At 43.8% G+C, this 19,430-nt stretch overlaps 2 protein-coding genes across 2 annotated transcripts; both read left to right on the top strand.

Annotated features, from left to right (window-relative positions):
- ankrd34a (ankyrin repeat domain 34A) lies at positions 1–11,389 on the top strand. The gene is made up of 2 exons (XM_033640291.2): positions 1–146; positions 5,063–11,389. The coding sequence occupies exon 2, from the start codon at positions 5,147–5,149 to the stop codon at positions 6,746–6,748; it is 1,602 nt and encodes a 533-aa protein (XP_033496182.1). The 5' UTR covers positions 1–146; positions 5,063–5,146; the 3' UTR covers positions 6,749–11,389.
- A 326-nt stretch (positions 11,390–11,715) lies between these two features.
- LOC117266390 (membrane-spanning 4-domains subfamily A member 8-like) lies at positions 11,716–17,779 on the top strand. The gene is made up of 8 exons (XM_033641560.2): positions 11,716–11,922; positions 12,240–12,450; positions 12,722–12,835; positions 12,976–13,032; positions 13,288–13,425; positions 14,937–15,050; positions 16,812–16,901; positions 16,987–17,779. The coding sequence occupies exons 1-8, from the start codon at positions 11,888–11,890 to the stop codon at positions 17,038–17,040; spliced, it is 813 nt and encodes a 270-aa protein (XP_033497451.1). The 5' UTR covers positions 11,716–11,887; the 3' UTR covers positions 17,041–17,779.
- Positions 17,780–19,430: the final 1,651 nt, after the last annotated feature.

Raw genomic sequence — 19,430 nt, 5'->3', positions numbered from 1 at the left:
TGAGGAGGAAGAGGAGGAGGAGGAGGAGGAGGAGTGTCGGTGCAGCGGCTCTGTCAGTCAGTAAACAGTCGGCAACCGACATTAACGGACAGTAACCGTCGGTGAGGTGATGAAGATGATGATGATGCTGCTGCTTCAGCTCGGCGGTAAGAAAAGAAAAAAAGCTCCGCATGTCTTCCTGTTTCTTCATCAGCCCTCCATCTTCATCCTCATCTTCACCAGCTGGAGCGGATTTTAACGGCTGCTCCTGTGGTGTGTGTGTGTGTATGTATCTGTGTGTGTGCGCGCGCACGCGTCGGTTTACGGTGATTTTAACAACGAGATAAAACGCTGTGTAGTCACCAGATGTGACGGTTTGATGATGATGATGATGATGATGATGCAGCAAAAACACACCATCTAATCCTGTGTGTGTGTGTGTGTGTGTGTGTGTGTGTGTGTGTGTGTGTGTGTGCGCATGAACGCAAGCGCGCGACCACATGCACGCACGCACACACGCACGCCGCTGCCGTTAACTTCGCAACCGGTGTGTAAATATAGAAATCACTGCGTCAGAGCGGCGGACTGACGTAGAAACCCGGTAAACGCATTCCTCCATAGTCAGACAGCTTCATCATCATCACCATCATCATCATGTTACTACAGGCTCCACCTGTGTGACAGCAGAGACACGTGACCTGCTGCAGGTGACCACCGTTTGATCTGATAATATTATTAACTGCAGTTAAATGATAACTTTCTGATGTTTCCTGAAGTATCCCTCAGTAAATGTACTCCATTCAGAATGAAACAAAATGTACTGAACATATCCAAAACAAAAGTACTCCTACTCCTTACATTTATCATCTCGATACACACAGTAACTGGTCACTTTATTAGGAACACCTGCATCATCCTAATTTGCCACCTGTTTTTCTTTTTTTATAAAGTTAATATAACTCTATTGCTGATGTCGGTCAGTAATGGAGTTGAATTAGACGTCATTGTACACTCACCAGCCACTTTATTAGGTACACCTTACTAGTACTGGGTTGGACCCCCTTTTTAATTCTTGGTGTCACAGATTCAACAAGGTGCTGGAAACATTCCTCAGAGATTTTAGTCCATATTGACATGATGACATCACACAGTTGCTGCAGATTTGTCGGCTGCACATCCATGATGAGAATCTCCTATTCCTGCACATCCCAAAGGTGCTCTATTGGACTGAGATCTGGTCACTGTGGAGGCCATTGGAGTACAGTGAACTCATTGTCATGTTTGAGATGATGAGAGCTTTGTGACATGGTGCGTTATCCTGCTGGAAGTAGCCATCAGAAGATGGGTACACTGTGGTCATAAAGGGATGGACACGGTCAGCAACAATACTCAGGTAGGCTGTGGTGTTTAAACCATGCTCAGTTGGTACTAAGGAAATCTCCCCCACACCATTACACCACCAGCAGCAGCCTGAAGCGTTGATACAAGGCAGGATGGATCCATGCTTCCATCTGAATGTGGTTTTTCCAATCTTCTATTGTCCTGTTTTGGTGAGAAAACCCGTGTGAATTGTAGCCTCAGTTTCCTGTTGTTAGCTGACAGGAGTGGCACCTGGTGTGGTCTTCTGCTGCTGTAGCCCATCTGCTTCAAGGTTGGACAAGGTGTTGTTGCTTCAGAGATGCTCTTCTGCACACCTTGGTTGGAACCAGTGCTTATTTGACTTCCTGTTGCCTTTCTATCATCTTGAACCAGTCTGGCCATTCTCCTCTGACCTCTGGCATCAACAAGGCATTTTGGCTCACTGGATATTTTCTCTTTTTGGGACCATCCTCTGTAAACCCTAGAGATGGTTGTGTGTGAAAATCCCAGTAAATACTCAGACCAGCCCGTCTGGCGCCAACAACCATGCCATGTTCAAAGTCACTTTAGCCCCTTTACGCTGCCAGATTTTCCGCGAATGTTGGGCTGTTTTGCCGGCAAGCTGCAAGCGTTTAGACACACAGAGCCGGATTGGCGAGTGGATCCGAGGTGCCCAATTTTCCGCCTCGTAGGGTAGTCATATTGGCGGAGCCCTTTTAGTTTAAACAGACCGAGGCGGCCTTCCGCAATGGGAGGGGCTGTTGAAGACTTGTGGGAGGAGCTGTTGATGACGCCGCATGTGCGACCCACTGGCGGTGGATAAACAGGAAACAGCTGATAGCAGGAATTAGCAAGCAGCTAGTAGCAAGAGGGAAACACAAACCTGACAGACACTGTAAAGATGAGCAACTAGGGAGACAAGGAATTGACCTCCTTGCCCTCACAAATGAAGAGGCCATTAACCGTCAGATGACGGGGACTTACGAGAGAATCGCCGAAGGACTGACCAGCCACGCTGAGCTACACATTTTGTTACTTGCTCACGCCCCCATTGCCCCAAAAAAGGCGCATTCTGTATAAACAAAAGTAGGTAGGCGGCATTTTGCCGCACTCCCCGATTTTGATTTTATACTGCCAATGCTGAAAAAAGACTGATTGGGCTTTCCTGCAAATTTGCACAATTCCTATCTAAAAAGGGCTTTTAAGTCACTGTTTGAACTTCAGCAGGTTGTCTTCACCATGTCTACTTAACTAAATACATTGAGTTGCTACCACAAGATTGGCTGATTAATTATTTGTGTAAAGGAGCAGCTGAACAGGTGTACCTAATAAAGTGGCAAGTGAGTGTATATATGTATATATACTCCACTGTTGTAAAGGGTACTCTAGACATGTAATAAACCTCACAGTACTCAGCACTGATTACTGTTAAACTTTTACTAAAAGTTCTCCAATATAATGAAGAATATTTATTCATTCATTCATTTTCTGTAATCGCTTATCCTGTGAGGGGTCGCGGGGGAGGCTGGAGCCTATCCCAGCTGACACTGGGTGAGAGGCAGGGTTCACCCTGGACAGGTCACCAGACTATCACAGGGCTGACACATAGAGACAGACAACCATTCACACTCACATTCACACCTACGGACAATTTACCAATTCACCAATTAACCTGCATGTCTTTAGACTGTGGGAGGAAGTTGGAGCACCTGGAGGAAACCCACGCTGACACAAGGAGAACATGCAAACTCCACATAGTAGAGCTCCTCCACCCTGGATTCAAACCAGGAACCCTCTTATTGTGACAAACATATAATGTTATATTTTACAAATGACCTTTGTAACCCCTGTGTAAACACCAACAATTTGATTAGTAACTGTAATTTAATTACATATTTTTTTCTTACTAACTGTACCAGATTTCAATTATTTGTATTTAACTACGTAACATGTAACTAGTTACTCCCCAACACGCACACACGGTGTTTCTGGTGTGAGGGCGTTGGTTTAATCAGCTGTTGGTTCGTCAACTTTGATGAGTGTTTAGTTTCCTGTTAAGGTTGATTTTTAACTGACACACTAAAAAAAGACATCCAACAGGTTCAAAGTCTAACAGTGTGTGTGTGTGTGTGTGTGTGTGTGTGTGCGCCTGTCCATATGGTCACTTTCACACTGAAATACAAACAATGAGACAATGAGTCTCTCTGCTGTCATTCAGCAGGTAATAACACCTGTGTGAGCTCAGTACGCTCAGTACATTTGTACTTTGTACTGTATTAATATATTTTCTATATTATTTAATATTTTTTGATTATTGTATTGTTTGTTTTCATTCCCTGCTGCTTTTGAGTTAAGAAGAAGAAGGACTGCGAGAAAAACTACATTAAGTTGTAGCTTTCTTCTCTCAGTAAGGAAGTGACACCTTCTTCTTCCTGTTTGCAGAAATCAGCTTATAATCAGACATTATTGATGCTGTTCTCAGGTGTTCACAGGTAAACCAGGTGGAAACACACTGATGTCTGCTGGATACTTGATTTCTAGAAAAAGCAGCTGACCTGAGATCAGATTTAAATAATTGTCTCCATTGATTTATTGAGTCAAATCTGTTCAAACCTAAAGCCCTGTTTCCACTAAGTTCAGTTCAGTTCTCTACACTTTTTTTTCCGTTTCCACTGTAAAAAAAAATGGATGGTACCAAAAGAACCGTTCCGTACCATCCCCATGTTTGGTCCCCCCTCTGTTGGGGTACCTAGCACACAGATGTGGTACTAAAAGGTGGAGCTGTGAATACTGCAGTCTGATTGGTCAGTAGAGGACGGTCACTCTGCTCAGGGCTGAGTTGTGTCTGGTTTTGAGGCTCATGTAACCACTGTTCATACTGTGGAGAGTTTTATTAGTAAACTGTAACTATAAAATGAAAGGATGTGTTGCTGCCTCTCACAGCAGCTGGAGTCTGAGAAAAAATAACTTCATTCACTGGGCCGACTGCTGGCGACTTAAGGTGGAACGTTAACTTGTAATGTTACTCAATGCATGAGTTGATGACGTGAATCCATCAGCACACCTTAAATTTCAACTAATTGAAACTTTGAAAATCACTTTAGTTTTTATATGACAGACACTTTTAGTAATGAGTGGATCTTCAAGTGTTTCAAATATATATTAATTTCAACTGGATTATGTGAACCGTATATATCCCATTCCTCACTTGGAGAAAAAAAAAAAAAAATGTGTCGCAGAATGATCCTGTGGGCTCCGACAACACTAAACCCCTGAGCTTGCCTGAGAAGGACTAAATGCACAAAGCTGCTATTTTTAAATATCCCATGGAGAGAGACTCTCACTGCAGCCTGTTTTACTTTGTTCTGAAAATGTTGGTGTGCAGCCTCGTTCTGTGGACGATAAACGAGGTGCAGATTGATAAAGGAGGAAATACAGTGAGTGCTGGACGGAGCAGTGAGTGACAACAACCCCGCCCACATGAAAGAGTACTGTTTGCAGTGGAAACGCTAAGCGGACCTAGGGTCTAAGTACCATAACTGAAGGGTTACTTTTGGTTCCAAAGGTACCATCCTGAAAGTGTTTGGTAGAAACCAGGCTTAAATGTTCCAAAAATTCGAGTCTCAGTATATCAACTGGTCATGTACTATCACCTCCTCAGTGTGCTAACATGGCGGTGACCTTTACACTAGGTGCACTTACCTCATGTGTGTTTCTCCTGCAGGTCATGTGACTTCTTGTGGAGGATGGGCTGTCAGCGTTGAGCTAGCTTCCAGTAGACAGGAGGTCTAAGTTGAGGAGAGGGATCATGGGAGATGGAGGACCCCTACAGACTGAGGGGAATGCCCTCCTTAAAGCCGTCTTCCAGGGGAAGCTGAGGCTTACCCGCTTGCTGCTAGAGGGTGGAGCTTACATCAACGAGGGTAATGAGCGTGGGGAGACTCCCATCTCTGCTGCCTGCTTAGCGAGCTACGATGACCCACAGACACGACAGCGGATGGTGAGGTACCTGCTGGAGAAAGGTGCTGATCCGAACATCCCCGACAAGAGTGGGAGGACGGCGCTGATGCACGCCTGCGCCGAGCAGGCAGGGAAGGAAGTGGTCTCACTCCTGCTGGAGAACGGAGCTGATCCCAGCCTCAAGGACTACTCTGGCTCCTCAGCCCTTGTCCACGCTATCAACAAGGGAGACCGCGACACTCTGCAGGTGCTGCTGGATGCCTGCAAGGCCAAAGGCAAGGAAGTGATCATCATCACCACTGACACGTCTCCATCAGGCACCAAGAAGACCAAGCAGTACCTCAACTCCCCCCCTTCACCGGGCATTGTGGACAAGCTGTCCCCAGCCTGCATGTCTCCGTCTGATGTAGAGATTGGCACCTCCTCGCCGGCAGGAGACAAGAGCAAAGACGGCGAAGGGATCTTTAGCTTTGCCCTCACCTCTGCTTTACCTTTACCTTCAGCTCGACCTCCAGGAGAAAAGAGACCGCCGCCACGCAAGCTGCTGAAAAGGTTGAACTCGGAGCCCTGGGGCCTGGTAGCACCCTCAGTGTTGAGCGGGGTTCCTCAGGAGAGGGTTGATGGAGGCCTAGAGGAGGAGGGCAGCTGTGATCTGAGCAAGACGATCACTGAGATCAATGGCCTGTCCATCACAGAACCGGTGAGACCTCTTTTGTCACGGCGTCACAGCATTGAGACCCACGACCCCTGCTCCCCCAAACTTATTGACAGGTCCTGCTCAGAGGACTATGCAGCCCTGTCTGGTTCCTCCTGGGCTGACAAAGTCCAACAGCACCAGATCCTTTACCGTCGGAATACGGCACCGGAGTCCCAGGAGAACGTCGGGGGACCTGGGGCAGTTGCAGCACGGGCCCTGGCTCACCCCAAACTCACCCGGATGGAGCACTATGAGTCAGACACCCACCTCTGCCCAGACTCCATTCCTGGATCTCCAGATTCTGGCAGGGTGTCTGTGGAGCGGAGGAGGTACAACGCCTCCCCCCTCTCCCTGGTTGCCAGCTCCTCCAGGGAGTCTCTGGAGAACATCCCCAACTCGGTGTCTCCCATCACCATGCGCAGGCGTCCCCCGGGGCTCTTGGAGCGCCGGGGCTCTGGGACCCTCCTGCTGGACCACATCTCCCACACCAGGCCAGGCTTCCTGCCTCCGCTCAACATCAACCCCCAGAGACCCATTCCGGTCATCCGGACCAATGGCAAGCCCACCTCCCCCGTTCACTCTGGGCACAAAATCCTGGTCCCCGTGGCCCCGGCCTCGCCTAAACGGGGCCCCGACTTCAAAATGAAGAAGAAGCTGATGAGGAGACACTCGATGCAGACGGAGCAGATGAAGCAGCTCTCCACCTTCCAGGAGATCCTGGCTGAGAAAGTCATTGAGTCCAATGGGGATTGATGACAGAAGGCACTGGAGCAAGCATGATGGGTAGCTGCAGAGACTTTTAGAGTGGTGATTTACTGTGAAGCTTCTCCATCAGATCATAACCTCACTGATAAACTCATTTAAAACCACGTTCTGGTGTTTATGGAGGGCTGCACCAACAAGGGTTTTATTAAACCGAGAAAAGGGTTCACCTGACCCTTCGCTAAGCCCCGCCCCTTGTGATGGTCCATCAAGCTGTTGGAGTAAGCATGGAGCCCATGCTGTAACTAACTGCACTCCCTGAAGAAATATCAGATTTTTGGAAAAATGAAAAAGTGATTTCAGAGATAAGCAAACAGAGGGGTCTACAGTCTGTGTTTGAAGAATATATCCAGGATGTCCAACTCACTTAGCGTTGAAAACAGGTAAAAAAGATAGAGACAGAAGCTAGAGCCAAACGTACAGATCACAGTGTAGCAGTGAACCGCCACATGACCTGGCAATTGAAACAGAATACAATGAAAATAAAGGGAAACCAGATGTGCGTCATCACAGTGTATTCAGATGAACGGTGTTTGGCTTCCAACCATGCTGCCAGCCGCTGGACCTCCATCGGACAGGTGGGGAGCTACAGGGGAAGCCAAACATTGTTCATGTTCACACAATGTGATGACACACAGCTGGTTGAATATGAGCAAAGTTTCCCTGCTTCCCTTCACTGGTTCCTGTACAGCAGCGTCAGTCTTTGTGTCAACATTATAATCATTAAAAAGCAAAACCAGCATGTGTATACATTCAGTAGGCTTTATCTTCAGTAGCTAGCTAGCTAACCCTACACTTTTCAGGGTCTGATTTTGGTTTTGGAACAGGGAAGAAACATATATCTTTTTCCAACCTCTCCAGGTAACGAGTATCATTAATACACGACGTGCCCCAGGCACAACATTTAGCTCCAAATCCACAAAACCAGCCTGAAAATGAAGGAAATCTTAACGATTGCATGACAGTCAATGGAGCACAGCTGTGTTGTTGTCGGACCCTTGCTGGAGTTGGCAGTGCAACGTTATGATTCACCAATCTGCGTTCGAGGGGAAGGACTTAGCGAAGGGTCAGTTAGAGTTTAGTGAAACTTAATTTTAGAAAACCAGTTTTAAATTTGAGCCACAATTTGAAATGATATCTGTGGGTCTGAGGTTAACGGTACTTTTCATGGTTTAAACCAATGTCAGTGTAACAAACAGAACCAGAAATGTAGAAGTGCTACCTCAGTTTTAGTCTCTGCCGTTTAAGAATTTGTTTTAAAATTTGATTGCTGACTTTTAAAGCCTCACATTGCCAGGCACCCAATGACATCGCTGAACTCTTGAGTCCAGGGATACTTAACTTGCTTTTCCTCTGAGGTCTCTTCTGCAAAGTGACAGGAGGCCAGGGGCCAGTCGTAGCAAAATTGCAGCGGTTAGGTGTATGCAGGGGCGTTTCCAGGATTTGAGGACATTCTGGGTTTACCCGAACCTCTGTCGGGGGGTCCAGGGGGATCCTCTCCTGGCACTTTTTCTTGATAAACAAGCTCTATTTTAATGCTTTTTATGTACTCTGGTACCTTATTTACACTAAAATTACAAAAAAATTCCCAATTTACTTTCATTGTAAATTAGAAAATGGTTGGAGAGCCACCTGGCACCCTATCACGGGCCAGATTTTGTAAGAATTAACTAACAAACAAAAACAACTATTTTGACTCAGCTGGGTTAAAGTTTTGTTGTCTACAAAGTTAACTAGCTGTGATGACATGCTGGTCAGCAATGCTAGCTTGATAGCATTAGCTGCTATTTTCATTTTTTGTTAGCACTTGATAAACTCAGAAAATGCAGCTGTTTGTGAAACTTAAGTCACCTGAGCTGTTGGTTTAAATCAAAGCTAGCTTCAGAGTGGACTAATGCACAGAGCATTGATTAGAAAAGAAAGTAGTAGTAATATTAGAAAAGAGAAGTTTAACCCTCATTGGTGCAACTCTCCTGTTTCTCCTCTTCTGAACCACAGGAAGCTTTCTGGGTTGAAAATCAGTTTACAACACATTCCTGATGCTTCCTCATTATTTATTCAAAAACTGATGAAACTATAAAAAGAAATAATCTGACTTGTTTGATGTTTACAGATGCACAATTTGCACTGAGGTCCATTTTTGTCACGTGACATATGAAAACATGAACTTTCTGCTGGACCTGAACTGACGAAACTAAAAAAAACTGAACTTTGACTCTGAAAAAAACTGTCACCTTTTCATTAATGAAGCAAACATTTATTTTCATCCATTTATAAGCTCTTGTTCTGATTGAAGAATGTGATAAAGTGTGAAACTACCTACTGCGCTGTATGTACTGTAATTATAGACACACTAGTCAATATAATAGTTGGTATTCCTGTGTAAATGATTCTGAGCTCCTCTGAATGAATCGTCTTTATTTTACAGTTCAGAGGGACGTTTGAAACGTCCGTCCTGACAATGTTTCTGTACTTTAACCAACATCACTGAGGTGATACTTTGATCTAATTTGTGTTGAGATGAACTTAAATGAAACGTGGTTTTCTTGTTTATGAAATTCCAAAGAAGTTGTGTGGACGATTTGAACCAAAACCTGCTGAATCTGTAAATACTGTAAAGATGCGTCTGTGCAATAGAGCCTGTACTGTAATGTCAATCCTTAAGCACTTCATCTGGTTCAACTCAAGAGGGCGCCGAAGGACAATTAAGAGAACAGTTCCACATTTTCTCTATCCTCTCCAGAGTCAGAAGGTAGAACTCAGTTTCACCTCCAGGTTTGTTTGTTTTTTTCAGGGGGATGACCCGCCCTACTCTGCCTTACTCTGCCTCTGATTGGCTTACCCTGACATCCTTACCCGAACCCTAACCAATCTTCCTCCTCTTGCCCAAACCTAATCAACACAACCAATGAAAGCAACGAGCACTGGCCAACCAGAAGGGCAATAGGGTGGGTCGTGTCTTCGCCGTTCTAGGAAAAGAAAATTCTGCGTCCAAGACTGGGTTAGCCTAGCTTAGCACAAAGAAGTTTAAAGGTTTTGGGTGTCAAAGCAAAATTAATCTGTCTTTATAAAATATTTGTTGTGAGAGTCTTGGTTAAGTAGTGATGACTCATAGGGCTAGTTGGTAAACTGGTGAACTATGCTAGCATTATTCAGTCAAAACATCTCTGAGCTCTATTTCCTCTACGCTGTTCTGATTACTCTGTCCGACATTTAGTTATCAGGATTGTTCACTCATACTCGATAGAGTGCTGCAGGGATGACATTTTTTGTAAGCCAACACAGAAGTTATTGCCCTGGTTCCCCAAACAAAAGGTGATGTGATTTTTCCAATTGGCACAATTCATTTGGTATTGCAGAAAATAAGCTCTGTGGCAAATGTTTTGCTCACCAAGATAATCTTCACAAATGAACATCAATTTTATGTTCTAAGCATAAATGCAATCACCAGAAGTAAAAAGCGAACGTTGGGGTATAATCAAACTACACCACACACGTGACTTCAATGTCACCACCACACCAAGGCAGATGACATGCTGTAGTCTCATTTAAAAGCTTGTCAGCAACCGTCTTTTTTAAGACACTTTAAGGCTTCAGTTGGGTATTAATTGATGTATTTTATGTTGTAGAACAAAATGAAGTCTCTCAAGCTAGTACTGCAATTGCTAAACTAGGATAACGGTTTCCCTCTCCTTCAAGTCTTTGTGCTAAGCTAGGCTAAACCTGTCCTAGATACACAGAGATCAAAACTCGTGACTCTGGAGAAGATCAAGATTTACAAATGTGTTTTTATAAAGTTTAATTAAAACGAGTATCTCGGAATCGATTGATTGTTGATAAAGTTTGACAAAAATGTTTTAACGAAGCTTCCTGTTGACACTTTGAGCAGAAGGAAGATTAAGTTGATTCATGTAAAAACTTGCCCTTTGCGATATGAAGAGTAAATAAAAACACAATTATGCAAAGTGGATCCAGTTCACACCAGTCTGTACCAGTTGAAATCAGGCTGATCAAGTTCATTCAACCTGAACCAGTTAAAATTTGATCAGATGGGTCTAAACTAGATCAGACTGGTTTAAACTGAATCAGACTGGTTTTAAACTGGATCAGACTGGTTTTAAACTAAATTGGACTTGTTCAAACTGGATCAAACCAGATTTGACTGGTTTAAACTGAATCACACTGGTTTTAAATTGGATCAGACTGGTTTAACCTGGATTAAATTCAATCAGATAGGGTTGATTAGACTGGATCAGGCTGGTTTAAAACTAGATTGGACCTGTTCAAACTGGATCAGACTAGTTTACACTGAATCAGACTGGTTTAAACTGAATCAGACTGGTTTTAAACTGGATCATACTGGTTTAACCTGGATCAAATTCGATCAGATTGGGCTGGTTAAACTGGATCAGGCTGGTTTAAAACTAGATTGGACCTGTTTAAACTGGATCAGACTGGTTTGGTTGATGGACCTTGTTATTGTACGTAGATACTTGAAGTTTAAACTAAATTAAAGTATTTTTGTAAGCCTGTTAGCAGATAGAAATGTCTCTAATGAATCTGTGATCTATTTTTCTTCTTTCAATCTGATTGTAACTCAAACTGTGGAATAAAATCATTTGTTTCATGTTAAGCACTCGAACCTGCTGCATCCAGTCTTCAGTCAGAAGATGAGGTGGCGATGTAAGACATGAATGAAAAGGACTTTTACAGAGTGGGAAAATGATGAAGTAAACATTAACAGCTCATATACCGTAAAACTTCACTAAACTCAGCCACTGTATATTTGGGACAGGCACCTTTTCCTTTTACAGAAAACTGATGGGAAATACAATTAAATCGTTCATTTAAACCAGTATGAATATTGTTTTAAAAAAAAATAATTAGGCCTCAGATAATATATAAATTATTAATCATTCATTTGATCTGATAGACAGCGCATCAGAGAGAGTTACGACACTTGTTTTATGACACCCAAGGATTACAGCACCCGGCACACCTACACAACACCACTTCCTGTTGAAAATATTCACAACTTGGATTCATTTTTATGAAACCAATTTCATTTCTTTTTATCTGAAGACCCTTACAGACTAAAGGAATATGACTAACTTACCGGGTAATTGAGGAATGGATAAATATTTGGGCTTAATGACAGCTTCAGAGTAAGAGTCACCACTTTTTTGTCTCTCATGCTGGTAAATTTGAATGAATTTTTCTTTGGTGCTCATGGTTTCAGTAAAATGATGTGAACGATTGAATTGTGGAGAATAAATCAGTTGACCGCTATTTAGATAGATAAACCAAAGTGTCTGACTGGACTGACACTAGTAGGGGACAGAGAGAAGGTGTGTTTTTTTTCTTAGATGAACTGCCCTTTTTTTTATTGCAGACATTAAGATCATATAGTAATCTAACTGTTTCATGTGACTGTGTGTATTTGAGTCAGTTGATGTGATTCTCTGATTATTTATCAACCCAGAGCTCAGCCATCACACAGCAGCTTCACTCGTCTCACTTCAGACATGTCGGCATTTTCGTCTACAGCCACGGCAGCGGACAGCGTGGTGGTCGTCACACATGTTCACCGAACTATCCAGCCTGTTTTACCTCGACATTCTCCAGCTCCGGGTCAACGTCTCAACCCTGGAAACAACTACTCCTTGAGCGGAGGACAATCGCAGGTGGTTGGGGTGAGAGACAAGTCTGGTTTTCATCTAAATTTTACCTGAATTTCCAGAGAAAAATGCCAAAAGAAAATGTGATTTAACCCTTGTTTTCAAGTTATATCCTGTATATTGTTATATAATGTTATAAATGCAATTAGTTTATTGGTTGGTGGAGATCAACAAAGTTAATCCACACTGTAAACATGTACATAATCTCACTTTAATTTCAGATTCCTGAAAGTATAAATAGTGTATTACTGTAGTAAAGGATCTGAATATGTCTGTCTGTCTGTAGCTGGTGCAGAACATTATCGGAATAATAATCATCGTGTTTGGAAGCATCATGGCGGCAAATAATGAAGACAAACTGTCAGTTGACAGTGGTGTGTTCGTCTGGGGACCATTGTTGGTGAGTTTGCTGTTTGCACTGAAAGATCTGTATTTTACATACCCTGAAATAATGGCAGAAGATGTTAATAAAAGTAAGACTACGTCAGAAAAAAAGGTCTCAAGTCTCTGTTTACTAATATAAATTCTTTAATCTTGCAGTTCATCATTGCTGGATCTGTGACGGTGTCTGCTGGGACGTCAATGAGCCAATCTCGGGTCAGTAATTCATCATTATTATAACATTACTGTATTAAACACCTGCAGCTCAGGTGTTCATCAGGTACAGGTGTCAGTAAGAAAAAAGTTTACTCCTGAACTCAGGCTTTAATTTATCTGTACAGAAAGCACAAAGATCTTCTCTTTTGACTGTCGAAAACAAGTTGTGGTCTTGTAATATGGAGATGATTTTTTAGATGACAGCTGTTGTTGCAGGTGTTCCATGTGTGCTGACTTGTTGTCTCTGCTCTGCAGATGAAATATGCTGTGCGCTACAATGTTGTTGCCGCTGTGGCTTCAGTTCCCGTCGGCATCATCTTCTTTGTGGATACTACCGAAATTTTGAAGACAAATGACAATGACCATCTTCCCTGGTTCCCTGACCATGATGAGGTAAAATGTTTTGATCTGATGTTATATTAGATTAATTTTACAGATTGTTGTCATTAAAAACAATTTACCATGTGTAAAGTATCAGTGAGCTAAGTGCTGAGGATTTTTTTTAAGGAAGTAGGTGTCTCTAGGTGTTTTTCAGTCAATGGTGGACGACAGGAGCTTATTCCACCAATGAGAGTCCAGAACACAGGAGAGTCTTGACCAGAAAGAGGGACCGCAGAGTCCTAGGATGGATGGGACATTCAGTCATTTGGGGGCGGAGGGAGAATATAGGATTTTTCCATGGTTTGGTGGTATGAGGGAGCAGTTCCTTTCATTTTCTACATAGACCAGCACCACAGTCTTGTACTGGATGCCAGCTGTATAAGAGAACCAGTGTAGTTAATGAGGAAAAGGAGTGGTGTAGACTAGCCGCAGAGATCAGGGACTAGCTACAGAGTTTGAGGGACAAGCTGAAGAGGTTGAGGGACTAGTTGTAGAGGAAATGGGACTTGCTGCCGAGGTAGGGACACTAGCTTCAGAGGTAGACAGATGAGCTACAGAGGTTGTTGGGGACTAGCTGCAGAGGTAGAGGGACTAACTGCAGAGATCAGGGACTACAGTTACAGAGTTAGAGAGCCTAACTGAAGAGGTCTGGGAATGCTGCAGAGAAAGAGGGACAAGCTGCAGATGTAGAGGAACTAATTGCAGACATTAAGAACTAGCTACAGAGGTAGAGGGACTTGCTGCCGAGGTAGGGGCATTAGCTTCAGAGGTAGACAGACTAGCTACAGACGTTGTTGGGGACTAGCTACAGAGGTTGGGAACTAGCTGCAGAAGAGACGAGACCAGCTGCAGAGGAAGAGGGACTTGCTGCAGCTGTAGATGCACTACTTGCAAAGGTAGAGAGACGAGCTGGATGCCTAGGACTAGCTGCAGAAGCTGTGGACTAGCTGCAGAGCAAGAGAGACTAGCTGCAGAGGTTGAGGAACTAGCTAAAGAGTGATAGTAAAAAGCGAAGTCACATTACATTCTCTCTCACATTCTCTGTGTGTTGTAATCTAAGGGGACGGCCTTGTCATGGAAGCATAGCGTCCACCATACAGTTCCCCCTTGCTTAACACCATGAGCTCCGTCAGCACTGTTGCCATTGTTTAGTGCTGTTTATGGAGTTAGCAGCGTTAGCTGCTAGCTACCGGCTCAGCCACCATAATGTTGAGAACCATGTCCAGACAACTCATATGCTCTGAACTTTACATAGAGCCCCTTTCACTTGTTTGCATAACATGTTAACTTGTCCCTGTAATGTACTATTTACATATTTTCTCGTACACACGGCTTAACATAATACTTTACACAGTTTAATAACTTGTGCATTCAAGACAGTATATTGTATGAACAAGATCAATAACTTTTGTGTGCAATCAAATGGCATAAATATTAAATAGTAAAAAAACCTTTCAGGACTTCAGAGGATCTGCAACAATAACATTTTAACAGTCACAAACCTGTTTCTATTTTCCCTGCAGGGTCGATTTAGGTGGTTTACAGGTGTTTCAGCTTTTTTATCCTTCTGTGAGTTTTGCTTGTCCATGTGTGTTGCTGGGAACAGCTGCAGACGTCAACATCATTCCACAGCTCGGGTGAGTCCGCCTGAGCTTACAGTCACAAGGATGAGCAGGACCAGTACACTGATTTTACACATCAGTGTACTGGTCCTGCTCAGTTACAGGACGAAACAGGACCAGTAAACTGAAGCTTTGTTTGTATTTCTGTGGCTGTAACACATGCATGTTGGGACTTGCTGTTGAAATTTGCACAACTCCTCCCAACTATAACTCCACCATTTCCCTATGCTTGATGAATGGAAGAATGAGGGTGGGGGATGTGGCACAACTTCACCTACTTCCAAGATACATGGAGAGGAGAAAGACGAGGTTTAAAATCCAGCAACACTTGTAGTATATGAAACAACTTCACTTATAAAAATGTGTCTCTCAGAACCTTCAATTTTCACGTACACTCACAACTCTCCAGGTCTTTGGCAAGCTCCTTCCAGAAACTGACCTTTTGCTTAGCCCCGCCCCTTTGTGATGGTCCAACAAGCTGTCAGAGTAAGCATGGAGTCCACACTGTAACTAACTGCACTCCCTGAAGAAATATTATCATATTTTTGGAAAAATGAGACAGTGATTCCAGAGAGAAGCAGACAGAGGGGTCTACAGTCTGTGTTTGAAGGATATATCCAGGATGTCAAACTGACTCAGCAGCAACAACAGGTTAAAAAGACAAAGATAGTTAGAAGCTAAAGCCGAACTATAGGCTACAGATCACAGTGTAAAAGTGAACCACCACATCACTGCTGATCACCACACAAGACAATGAATATAAAGGGAAACTTTGCTGATATTGAACCAGCTGTGTGGCATCACAGTGTGTGCTGATGAACATGTTTGGCTTCACCCCCGTGTCTCTACCAGCATCTGGACCTCCAACGTCAGACGGGTAGGGGTCTCTGAGGGAAGTCAAACAACGTTCATCTGCACACACTGTGATGACACACAGCTGGTTGAATATCAGCAAAGTTTCCCTGCTTCCCTTCACTGGTTCCTGTACAGCAGGGTCGGTCGTTGTTTCACTGTTATAGTCATTAAAAAGCAAAAGCAGCATGTGTGTACATTCAGTAGGCTTTATCTTCAGTAGCTAGCTAGCTAACCCTACACTTTTCAGGGTTTGATTTTGGTTTTGGAACAGGGAAGAAAGGTATGTCTTTTTCCAACCTCTCCAGGTAACGAGTATCATTAATACACGACGTGCCCCAGGCACAACATTTAGCTCCAAATCCACAAAACCAGCCTGAAAATGAAGGAAATCTGGAACAATGGCATTGGAGTCAATGGAGCACAGCTGTGTTGTTGTCGGAGCCTGGTCTGAGCCAGCCTGATGCTATGTTATGACTGGCCAGTCTGCTTTCAGGGGCAGGACTTAGTGAAGGGTCAATTGGGACTTTCATTTAATAATCTTTAGAAGCAGGATCGCACAAGTGACATTATCTTCTAACTTGCTCTGCTAGCCTTTCTTCAAACTGGTCCTGTTTGTTGTTGTAGCAGATGTGAGGCATGTGTCTGGAAATCCTGATGTGCGCTCAAACTTCTGTGGCGTCTGTACTGCTCAGTGCATAGTCACATTTTTCTGTTCGCGGCACATCTCTCTGCGAGCTCCACAAACCATCTCTGCAGCTCTGTGCAAACTTTATAGTATAAGTATAAATTGAGCCAAGACCGGTAAACTGAGCACAATTTAAGAGTACCATCTGATGCCTTCAGTGGGCTTGATAATGTAAGCGGGCTTTTTATGACTGAATGTACTTTTTACATCATTAAATAAATTTGTTGCTTTTGCAGCCGTTAACCATCACCAACCGTTTTACTGGGACTGCTTCAGTGACTGCAGAAACGCCACCTATTCCGATGGACCCGCCCCCTCCCTATGAGGTTTGTTATGCAGGTGTGAGGTCATGTGACCGAGTCCTAGACAGCATTTGTTGTTGTTGAATCTGTTTTTGTTATTGTTTTACAGAAGCCTCCAGAATACAGCAGCATCGTAAACCGAGGGCCACACCCTTCTGAGTGACTGGAAACATCATGAAGGGCGACAACAACCCCCATCTCCAGCACCACCTCCAGCTTTACCAGCATCACCACCACCCCTGCCTTCACCACCACCTCCAGCAGCACCAGCACCAGCTCCAGCACCACAGCTGTTAAACTATATTACCATAGGTTCTTAGACTTGACTTTAATTTCTAATACTATAGCAGTTACTGACAACAGTGCACTCAGGGTGTGACCCTATGTTTCATCAGGTTTTGGGTTGAATTCTTCCATAAATGTAATGCTGATGTTTGGCCAGCAGATGTCACCTTTGTACAGTTTCAAACACTTCAGCAGCTTCACAGAAAGTTCAGAAAGCTTCACTACTTCACATTGATGTGATCTACTTCTATAGCACACGTCATGACATCATTCAGTCAGAAACAACTGAACACATTCAGATACTAACAGAGAGAAAACTGTTTATGTTCAGAGGGAGGTTTGAACCTTGTTTACTGAAAAGTCTCTTGAATTGTTTGACAGTTGACACAGCTCAGATCAGCTCATTGTCAACTGTCAAACAATTCAAGTGTAAGATTTTTTATTTCTGAGACAGTTTCCTGGACAAAACCTTGTAATGACTTAAATGTTTGACAAAGTCTGATTGAGGCGTCTCGATGAGGCGATGACTCATGACTGAATATGTAATATGTTTTTCTTCTCTCGCTTTGATTCAACTGTGAAATAAAATCATGTGTTTCATGTTCAAACTCTGCTGCACTGAATCTGCTCATCACGCCGACAGAAACATCCTTTCATTTTATAGTTACAGTTTACTAATAAAACTCTCCACAGTATGAACAGTGGTTACATGAGCCTCAAAACCAGCCACAACTCAGCCCTGAGCAGAGTGACCGTCCTCTACTGACCAATCAGACTGCAGTGTTCACAGCTCCACCTTTTAGTACCACATCTGTGTGCTAGGTACCCCAACAGAGGGGGGACCAAACATGGGGACGGTACAGAAATGAACCGTACCTGACTGCTCAGTGGAAAGGAACTCTCCGAGGAACTGACAGACCTTCTGTGGTGGTAGACTCGTGAGGACAAAAGACCACTCCCTTTATTCTGGCAGAAGATCCTGATTTCGTCTAAAAGCTTTGCAGTGGCAAAGCAACTGAGTGGATGAAATGAATGACTGTGAACAGTTGTCCACACATCTCGACGTCAACAAGACGGCCACATGGTCGCTCCTTACAAATGCAGGCAGCTTTGTTCTGCAGGTGCCTCTGAATGGAGTATAGCAGTGATCCATGGCAGAAACCAAACATCACCTCACTTTACCACCAACACACGTCTTATTCATCGTAGGGCAGTCTCCTCCTCTCCTTCTCTGACCAGAGTCCTCTGCTCTGTCAGATCAGCACATTGGAACAGAGTCACCTGGTTGAATAGCGCTGTCCAGGATTTAGGCAAGTTTTGGTGAATCAAAGGATGTTACAGCTCCTGATATCCCATTGGAAACTGATGTGTCACAGAAGTTGTCCAGTTTTATTTTCCAACACCTTCAAATGGGCCAGCAGGATGTTAGTTCAGCTGGCATCCACTCTTCTCCGTCTTTTCCTTGATGTTTACATTTGAAAACCTCGACCCGGCTAGCTATCAGCTAGCTCGCTAGACATCAGCAGAAGGAGAGTTTACAGAGTGATGAGTTGAATTCCTCATCCGGCTGAGTGACTTGCAGCTACACGCCACCATCGTCCAAGGCCAACCACAACAAGCACCATCATACATGCAAATATACAGATGAGCATAAATGTAACACAAATTTCAAGTTGATGGAGTTGCAACTGAAAACGTCCATACCCACGTCATTCGGAGCAGATTCCCTTCTGCTCCTGGAACAGCAGACCAGCTGTTTACCAATGTGGGGAAAGTAAACAAGCCACCAGAGTTGGTCCATCCAGTCTATGTGGGTTTTGAGGACCTGAAGAGGGTTTAAAACCATGTCAACTGGGGTATCTGGTGGGGGATACTGAGTGAGTATAGGGTACCAGGGCTACCACAATGACTCATTCAGTACATTTACATGACACTTGAAAAAAACAAATTATTGCCTTAACCCAACTATAACTGGACAACTGAAGTGCATGTAAACGTGTTACTCCGACTGATATCGGAGTTCTCCAACTCTGATTAAGACACCCAGATAATGTGATTGGAATTCGATTTTCTCCGGCATATATACGCCTTAATCGGAGATAGACCAGACAACGCATATGCGCATGCTCCACACCCCCCGCGCTGGCGTATGACCCCGGAACAGACAAGACATGCTATTGTTGTAGCCCTCCAACAGCAAACGGCGTTCTTGTCTGCCTCTTGAAATCACCATGACCACGAGGGATACCGTGCACCTTATCTGCACAA

The sequence above is a fragment of the Epinephelus lanceolatus genome, chromosome 10 (assembly GCF_041903045.1).
Source record: "Epinephelus lanceolatus isolate andai-2023 chromosome 10, ASM4190304v1, whole genome shotgun sequence".
Lineage (NCBI taxonomy): Eukaryota > Metazoa > Chordata > Actinopteri > Perciformes > Serranidae > Epinephelus > Epinephelus lanceolatus.
This window is presented reverse-complemented; position numbering and strand designations above follow the sequence as displayed.

Coding starts and splice junctions, on each gene's coding strand:
- LOC117266390 (XM_033641560.2), top strand. CDS start 11,888: ATGGATAAATATTTGGGCTTAATGACAGCTTCAGA. Junction 13,033..13,287: donor CGTCAATGAGCCAATCTCGG/GTCAGTAATTCA, acceptor TCTGCTCTGCAG/ATGAAATATGCTGTGCGCTA. Junction 16,902..16,986: donor ACCCGCCCCCTCCCTATGAG/GTTTGTTATGCA, acceptor ATTGTTTTACAG/AAGCCTCCAGAATACAGCAG.
- ankrd34a (XM_033640291.2), top strand. CDS start 5,147: ATGGGAGATGGAGGACCCCTACAGACTGAGGGGAATGCCCTCCTTAAA.